At 39.4% G+C, this 8,981-nt stretch overlaps 1 protein-coding gene across 2 annotated transcripts; it reads right to left on the bottom strand.

The window, feature by feature from the left end:
• Positions 1-2,565: 2,565 nt before the first annotated feature.
• On the bottom strand, positions 2,566-8,035 carry LOC149287551 (NADH dehydrogenase [ubiquinone] 1 beta subcomplex subunit 3-like). Of its 2 annotated transcripts, XM_089492792.1 has the most exons (3): positions 8,017-8,035; positions 3,153-3,291; positions 2,566-2,722 (listed from the first exon to the last, which is right to left on the bottom strand). In XM_089492792.1, exons 2-3 carry the CDS (start codon positions 3,287-3,289, stop codon positions 2,566-2,568), a joined length of 294 nt encoding a protein of 97 aa, XP_089348918.1. In that variant the 5' UTR covers positions 3,290-3,291; positions 8,017-8,035. The 2 variants fall into 2 exon arrangements, with proteins under 2 accessions (XP_089348918.1, XP_089348917.1); XM_089492791.1 differs by lacking the exon at positions 8,017-8,035 and having other exon boundaries at positions 3,153-3,289.
• Positions 8,036-8,981: the final 946 nt, after the last annotated feature.

Raw genomic sequence — 8,981 nt, 5'->3', positions numbered from 1 at the left:
CAGAGGTATTGCCTTTCTTGTTTATAAAGAACAAGGAGTCTTAGAAATAATAGATTTTTTATTCATCTCTTGTTTTGTATACAATCATATTAAGAAATATTGTACAAATACATACATTAACTCACACTTTACTGTTTGATGGGGAACTGCCATAGCTGAGATAAGACTAGCGTTAATTCCAGTATTTAATAAAACAACTTACTGTAAAAAAAATAAATTATGTCCTATGTGACTTGTGAACAGAATGAGTTGGGTGCTGTCAAGCGAAACGTGACTCCAGGGATAAGCTGCATTGTTCATGTTCATCAAAAAACAGAAATAACGGTTACCCAACAGTTATAGGAGGCACCAGTAAATGTGGATTCTTATTTTAAAAGGGGAACTCCCATTTTTTTTATTTATTTTTTTTATTAGCAGTATCAGATCAAAATTACATTTTCAAAATATTGTGCTGTCCCCTTTCTAAAAAAAATTTTTGAAAATATTTTGCTTTTTCGTTTTTTTAATCCAATTGTAGTTCAGACTCCATAATATAATGCCTTCAGGCTGCAGCATATTAGCCATTCTCACTGTTATCAGACAAACAACCCAACTCCTTTTCATACTGCCTTTGGGAAACAAAAGAATGGCTCAGACTTAATCACCCAGCCAGACACCCTAAATAATAAAAGTCTATGGAGGAAAGGACCTTAGAATTGCCATAAATCATTAGCTCAGTGTTGTGTTTGAGCAGGAAACATCACACAAAATATCACGACTGACAACAACGATGGCCTCCAGGTCTGCAGATAAATGGAGTTTATTGGAACAAAATGACATAAAACCATTTTTTTCTCAACACTGTATACAGAGCAGAGGGTTATTACTGTATAGACAGCAGGGAGTTAAATTACTGTATATAGCATTGATGGGTATATTACTGTATATAGCACTGACAGGTTATTACTGTATACAGTGCTAGGGTTTGTTGCCATATACAGCACTACAGTATCTGGCTCGGCACAGACACACAAAACAAGACTTCTCCGTGGACCTACAGGCAGTCATTTGCACACAGGCAGACGACAGGAAGGTGAGGGAATTACGCTGGGGGGTTATGAAGGGGAAATAATGCCGAGTATAGAGATGGAGGGGAATGATTTTGGTACAAGACAGGGTGATAATAATAGGTCATGGAAATGATGGTTTGAGAAATAGGATGAAGATGGGAAGAATATGATGAAGATGATGGCGGGGAGGAATATAATGATGGCAGTGGGGAGAAACATGACATATGAATTATAATTTGAATGGGTGTGATGATAGTCTGGGGGAGCTCTACACACAATATCTAACACCTTACACATACATAAATATACACACAGTCATTCAAGCACCATACACTTGCAGATACATAAACACACACACAACCACTCCAACTTCAAACACTATACACTTATACTGTACATTACATTGGCAAATCCTGGCGGGGCGGGATAGACGGCAGCATGTTATAGAAGTAGGGATAAAGAGGTAAGTGCTAACACCTGGACCAACAGTAACTCTTTATATCTCTAACTTTCAGGACAAGGAGGTAGTGCGGCAGCCCGCAGGGCGGGGTGCATCAAAGACAGGCTGATGCTTCACAGGTAAGCGAGCTGTCTGGGTACGCATGTTAGTGTGTGTCTGCCTGGGTATGTATTTGTGTCTGGGTATTTATGTCTGGTTATGTATGTTAGTGTATGCATGTGTGTCTGCCTGTGTATCTTAGAGCAGCTGCCTGATGTTCGTTGTAGGTGCTTCCAACAAATGGGTGAATGTGGCTGCACGCTCAGGAGTGTAACTAGAAACCACAGGCCCTGGGTGGAAAATTCCCCTGCGGTCCCCAACTTCCCCCAAGCATCACTCGCAGCCTCTGCCTCCAAATAGCTTGTAAACGCCACCTTTGCCTCAAGCAGCTTATCAGTACCATCCTTACCTCCAAACAGCTTACCTGTGATATATTTGGCCAACTAATTGATTATGAAAATAATCGTTGGTTGCATCCCTAGACTGCACGCCGTTCTAAAGGGGGCAATACACAGTATTACGAACTAAGGGTATGCAGACTTTTGTTGCCATGTTTTGTTTTATGATTGTGCCATTCTGTTATAACCTACAGTTGAATATGAATCCCATAAGAAATGTGTTTTGCCTGCTCACTCATGTTTTTTTTTTAAAATGGTACATATATTACCAAATCTCCAATGGTATGCCAACTTTACAGTACAATTTATGTTGAAGGCTACTCAATGACAGAGAACTCAATTTAATTTAAAGATCAAGCCTGATTTTGATATCTGCAAGCCAAAATGTATATACGTTCCATCACCACCATGAGGTCGTAGTTACAAAATTGTGGTGAATCTTTACATAATTACTGTACATTATTAATGTTCCTCCTCCACTTTCTATACATTTGCATCCATAATCTTAATGAAAAAAAATTATACAAGCTACACCATATAATTCAACAATCCCACTTTTAATAGATATATTTCTTGCAAGTGCTATACAAACTGGATACTTAATGAATACACTGTTCTTTTAATGGTGACCTCCAGATTTCTTTGGAGGAAACAAGACATACTCAACCCCCAGAGCCACAACAAACGCAGCAAAGCCCCATTTAAAGCCTCTGGCAATGACATCCTTAAAGGTAGCAGGTTTAGCATATCCTCCCATATATCTCCAGGCCTCATTCCTGTGAAACAAAAATACAAATGCAAGTTAGGGAATAGGCTGTGTCAAGAGGGAAAAAGAACAATGTTGTAGAAACATTTTTTACCATGTGGCAATAGGTGGCAAACAAGGTATATAGGGTAAGTGACATATCTGGCAGCCATGGCTACCATTGCTTATAATCACCCAGGATCATGGTGAAAAGGCTGTACGTTGACAGCCTGGTCTCCCCAAAGTGTCTTTAAGCAAACAATTTAAAATGTTTATGAACACATGTAAAGGATATGCAACATGCATGACAGCAGCTTTTAGGATGCATGGTAAAAATGTAAACATAGCAACGCAGATACTCTTTTTACATCCTCTCTTGTATTAATGTTTCTCTTGCCGAATCAAAGTTCAGCACACAAATTAAGCCAATCCCGTGTCTGTTTTGGGTACACCAAGTATACCTTAGCCATGGATCCCTCAAGCCTCGTTTAGCTAGCCTCGCTTGTACTTCTTCTAGCGGTGTCCCCTCTATTTTCCACTGCCTATAATCAGGTAGGTGAAGCTTTCCATGCCCATGGTGTTCATGTCCGTGGCCCATACCTGTGAGACATGGTTATTGTAGATTACAGGCCAACCGTAACACGTTGTTAAAAAACGACACATCAGAGATACCACATCCAGAAATACAGCATCAGACTTTGATTTTAACATATTAATAGGTAGTAATCAAAATACAAGCTTAGATTTAGTTCTCTCTTCTAATCCTGCAGCATCTCTTTTTTGTTATTGTCAATTCTAACATTAATGATCATGTTGTACTTTTCTTTTGCAACAGTGCTGTGGAATCGGATCAATAAATAAAAAGTCCTGTCTTTAAATGGCATAAAGCGTATCTAAGCTACTCGTAAAAAAAAAAAGACATCAGACCATTTAGTTTACTTCATATCACCCTTAAATATATTAGCAATACATAATTTAAGGGAAACCCCTAGAACAAATCTATAACATGACAGATCATGATATAAGTAACGAGTCATAAGGTGCATATTAACATTGTGTTAAAAGTGCACTGTGTTTAGTCAATTTTATATTTAATGACACCTTAAGTGGACCCTGTAGAAATTGCAGCTACAGTTGACCTCCTCCATGGACCTGCGTTCCCCGAGCCAGCGCTGGAGCCGGCTGGAGGTAGGTACCGCATGTGCACGGTGATGCCGAACACATCTCCTACACAGAAAATAGCTGGGGGAGGCAAATGGGTGAGTGCATTATGGTTCTGCACAATGCCTCTCATGCAATACCAAGCGGGACAACACAACAATTTAAAGAACAGGTTTATGTGACAATCCTTGGGACAAGCGGGGGCCCAGAACAGAAGAATTAAGGGAAAGTGGATAAAACCGACCACCATACACATATAAGGTATGGTAAAACACCACAGTTATAACCTATGCACGTGTATCTTTGTTCCCATTACAACCCTTGAGCTGTCATTATTAAGAGCTGAGCTGATCTCTTGCCTCAGTATACGCTTAGACGTAAACCTCCCTTACCTGCAGCCTTTAGTCTCCTTGAGGGGGCACTCTGACCGGAAACGGAAAAAGCGTCACTGGAAACGGCACTGATTCTCGAATAACCTTTGCCGACGACTTCGCCACTTGACAACAAAAAATAAAGCTATATTGAAGAAAAAGAAAAAAAAGATCAATTACGCTATTCCACCATTCTATCCAATCAACGACCACTGAGCGAAAGTGAGGCTTGTTACGCAAACAGGCATTCATACGTCCACGACGAGGTAGTAATTCAGTTGGAGTCGGAAGTTCGAGTATTTAAGCTCGGTTGCGACTAGTTCTTATCCAGTAGAAGGACCATGTCCTTTCCAGGCATAGGAAATAGCTTGCGCAGTGTGTGTGTGTGTGAGCTATTTTCTATCCAGCAAAATTACCTTTTGCCCCATAGTGGTCAGGTCCTGTTAAAGGATAGGAACTAGATTGTTCATGGTAAGAATCTGACAAAAAGGAAACAAATTGAAGGAAACAAACTTTAGGCAATACCTCCTAAAAATAGCAAACAACTCCATCCTAGCCTTTCAGGTTCTCTTTCTAGTCTCGTATCTCAAATACCACAGGACCTCAAACTGAAAGGAAAACAGTACTCATAGTTTCAATTATCACATCACAATTTTATGATTAAATAATACAATATCAGGGAAATAAAATGTAAAAATAATGAGCAGCAATAGATCTTGTGTTCACATTTTCTTTCTATAAATAAAGCTGTGCCAGTACTCTGGCAGTAGAAGGGTTAAGGGTGCTGTGTGGTGAATGGGATGTCATGCCAGCTATCGTGGTGATGTCACAATTGCAGGTACAAAGATTACACTGGTTCTCCACACACAGTGCCATTTGAGGTATCCATCCCAAGACAGCTGATTTCCTGGCAAAGTGAATTGGAGAGCGTCAGGACTCCAGCAAAAGAAATGTGAACTCTATGAAGATGTTTTTATTTTAGATAATATGGTCAGGGAGATTTCTCTTTGGACCAGCCTGTCCGGCGGCCACGTTGACATTTGTACACCTTTCTGCTGTGGAGCTTGCACACCGTACGAGGAACTGCAGGTATTTATACATTATATATTTAACAAAATACATTTATAGCTAATATTTACAGTGAACTTATGAGTCAGATGGGGCTCCATAACTCATGAATGGCACTCTTTTATTGTTAGACACATATATAATAGCGTGGAATATAAATGTAATATGAGGGTGCAGCTGTCAATCCCAGCGTAGCTGTCAAGTGGGTTGGGGTGGCAGGTTACAGATTTAACTACTGCACTTCCACTGTAAGCCCTGCAAGCAAGGGATATCGCTTTCTCATATACACATACCTATTTTTTTAAATTGGCAAATTTATTTTCATAATCGATTAGTTGGCCGATTATTTTTTCGATTAATTGGATAAAAAAATAATTTATTTAAAATAATTTAATAAACAAAATAATTTAATAAACAAACAGGATGTTAAAAACAAGCAGCAGAATAAACAAACTTTGATAAAAATGTAGTTTTTATTTCCCAACCTGTCCCCCCAGTTATGAACATTTGAGCCCTGGCTTGCCACACTGCCTCCCAGATATGCCACATGCCTCCAAGATATGCCACTCCGCCCTCCCCACATATGCCTTATATACCCTATATGTCTTATACCCCCTGATATGCCACTGTGCCCCTTGATATGCCTTATACCCCCAGATATGCCACTCCGTCCTCCCAAGAAATGCCTTATACCCCCCCATATATGTCATAGTGCCCACTTGTTCACAGACTCATTCACATCACACTGACAGAATACAGTGTGAATACAGGAGTGAGCTGATCCTCGTCTGTCCAATCAGCTCACTCTTGTGACGTCACGCTAAGGGTCTCGTCCAATGCCTGTGCTGCTGTTTTTTTAATTCTGAAGGCGCCTTTATAAGACCAGAGCTTGCCTGAGAGATCCATTCATTTTTCGCTGTGACTGCTTTGGCAACACTGCTGTGCTGCATCCGAGCGTTACAGAGAGAGATTGTTCTGTTCTGTGTGAGACTGGTAAGCCTTAGCCTGCCATTTCTCACAGTGTACTTCATCCTCACTTCAGTTCTACTTAATTAATATATTTAATAATAATAATTTGATTAATTTAATAATTTTTTTATTTAATTTGTCATCAACTGTAGTGTATAGTGCTGTTGCGTTGACAGTGCACCCAGTGCCTCAGTGGCACTGGGGTGCCCTTGCCCTGGGCTGGCACTAGTGCCTACTGCCTGTCCTGCTTAAATAAATTAAATAATAGAATTTATAAATAATAATTTAATAGAATATATAATGATTTAATAGTACATTATAATATATATTTGTCAGTCTTATATATATTATATACTATAGTATACTAGTGTAGAGTGTACTGTAGACATTCAAGACATCTACTAGTGTCTAATCTAAAATCAGTAATATTAATAATTAATAATTGAATACATTATAAAATTATATATATATTTGTCAGTTATATATACTATAGTTAGTAATAGTATACTAGTGTAGAGTGTACTGTAGACATTCAAGACATCTACTAGTGTCTAATCTAAAATCATTAATATCAATAATTCTATAATTCTTATCTTAATAGTTAATTAAATTAGCTATAAATAAAAGTAATAATATTAATTATTTACTACTAGTGTATAGTTCAGCTAATCTTATTAGTACTGGTGCTGCAGCTCTATAGTTTGTGCTTTGTTTTAGCAACAGCAAGAGACCAAGTCAATTTTTCTTAATTAATAATCTTTCATTTTATTTAATTTGTTTTGCTCACCTCAGTCCATCAGTGAAGTGAACTTGTTGGGCTAGTGAGTGCAGCCGCATAAGTGCTGTGTTCTTTTTTGATCAGCAAGCAGTGACGTTAACTGTTTTGCAAAGATTTTCTCATTTATTTTACATCTTATTTCAATTTTATTAAAAGTACCCTTAGTGTTTTTCTCACCTCAGTCCATCAGTGAAGTGAACTTGTTGGGCTAGTGAGTGCAGCCGCATAAGTGCTGTGTGTTTCAGAAAGCAGTGAAGCTAACTGTTTTGCTGTGACATTTTATTTTATTTCTAATTTCTTTTCAAAAAAATTGACTGTGTGACGACAACTACTGTACTAAGCAATGCTTCAAGCTAATAGCTGTAGTACTAAAATAATTCTAATCTTTAATCTTCTTAATCTATAATATATTATATAATATAATATAAATTCTAATTCATAATCTATAATATATATAAGTAATTCTTTCTAATTCATAAACTATAGTCTATCTATAATCCCTAATATAAGTAATTCTGATCTATTAATAATATAATATTATATATAACTTAACATCACTTTAGCTTAGTGGGCTTGAGAGCGTCTGCCTAGAGTTAGACTAGAATACTAATATAGCTTTAGGTTTAGCATAGTAGTTGGATAGGCTCTTAGGCCCGTGTAAATTCAAATTCTTTAATTTTTTTAAACACTACACTACACACACAACACAAAATTTGAAATGGATCCTCCTTTTGGGACTAAGGAGGGACAAGCTCCATCTACCACCACCAGTTCTAAGATGCAGCCTTTGCGTCAGTCTAGTCGACCAAGTAGGCCAAGCTCTCGCTTATCATTTGGGGAAGCATTGCTTCAAGGATCATCAAGTAAAGGAAAGGCACCAAAAGCAGGCAGTAGTAGTGTGGCTAGGCCCACAAGCTCTATGGTTTTTTACAGAAAGCCTTAAGCATGTTCAAAGTTAAAGGGTAGCACAACTAGTACTTCTACTAGCCCAGTGAGTAAAAAGAAGTGCCTTTTGCCCCAAGCAGCATCTTCCCCATCCACGAACAGCATGCAAGGTACCAAGCAGAGCCAAATTAGCAGCAAGACTCAGAGGGATCCCAAACCAAAGCGATCTCATTCCTTTGTAGGGAAAACCACCACCTCTACCACCACTAGTGCTGCGCCTACTGTTCCCACCGGTACCGCCACGCCATGTCCTCCTAGTACCTCTAGCAAGCCACCAAGTCCTTACAAAATTTTTGTAAAGACAGTTAGAGAGAGGGCTACACATAGTGGAACTCCACCTAGCGAGGTAGTAGAGGAGCCTGAGAGGCCAAGTGCAGAGTCTGTTCTTCCTGCTCGCACTACTACTAGTCACGAGTCTCACGACAATATCAGTCTTAGCTCCAGCCTAGCAGGAATTCCATTCGATCTGGCTAATGAAGAACTAGACTATGAGCCAGAGGAAGTAGAGGAGATGAGTGGTCAGGAATCAGATTCCTCAGGGCGCAGTGTCCAAATGACTAGTGCACAATTTTCCCCTGAGCCTCCACCTTCTCCGCTATGATCATCACCATCACCAGCAGCAGCAAAACCTAGGAAATCTAAAGCTAAAGCAAATAGCAGTCCCACTATGGCCAGTACTGTTACCACCAGTCCCACCACCACTAGTTCTGCCTCTGTTCATCCACCCGAGCAGTAGGAGCAGCACCCAAGGCGCACTCCAAGGCTATGCGCGCCCCAATTTGGGAGCACTTTGAAAATGTTGAAGAAGGGCGCTATGGAAAGTGCAAACATTGTGGGAAGCTAATAAGTAGAGGGAAAGTGTCTGGCCATTTTACCAGTGCTAGCATGAAGCATCACCTCAGCACTCAACCCAACGCTGTGCTATTGGGGAAAGATGCAGAAGTAAAACTTAGTGCAGGCAGCATAGCTGGTGGCCGTGGAAAAAACCCCAACAGCTG

The sequence above is a fragment of the Sceloporus occidentalis genome, unplaced genomic scaffold (genome assembly GCF_023333645.1).
Source record: "Sceloporus occidentalis isolate IW3139 unplaced genomic scaffold, rSceOcc1.0.p SCAF_59, whole genome shotgun sequence".
Taxonomy (NCBI): Eukaryota; Metazoa; Chordata; class Lepidosauria; order Squamata; family Phrynosomatidae; genus Sceloporus; species Sceloporus occidentalis.
The sequence above is the reverse complement of the archived record's forward strand: the minus strand, read 5'-3'. Positions and strand labels throughout refer to the sequence as shown.

Excerpts from the sequence above, each read along its gene's own strand:
- LOC149287551 (XM_089492792.1), bottom strand. The coding sequence starts at position 3,289 with ATGGGCCACGGACATGAACACCATGGGCATGGAAAGCTTCACCTACCT. Across the intron at positions 2,723-3,152 it reads TTGAGGGATCCATGGCTAAG|GAATGAGGCCTGGAGATATA; the intron begins GTATACTTGGTG and ends TTTGTTTCACAG.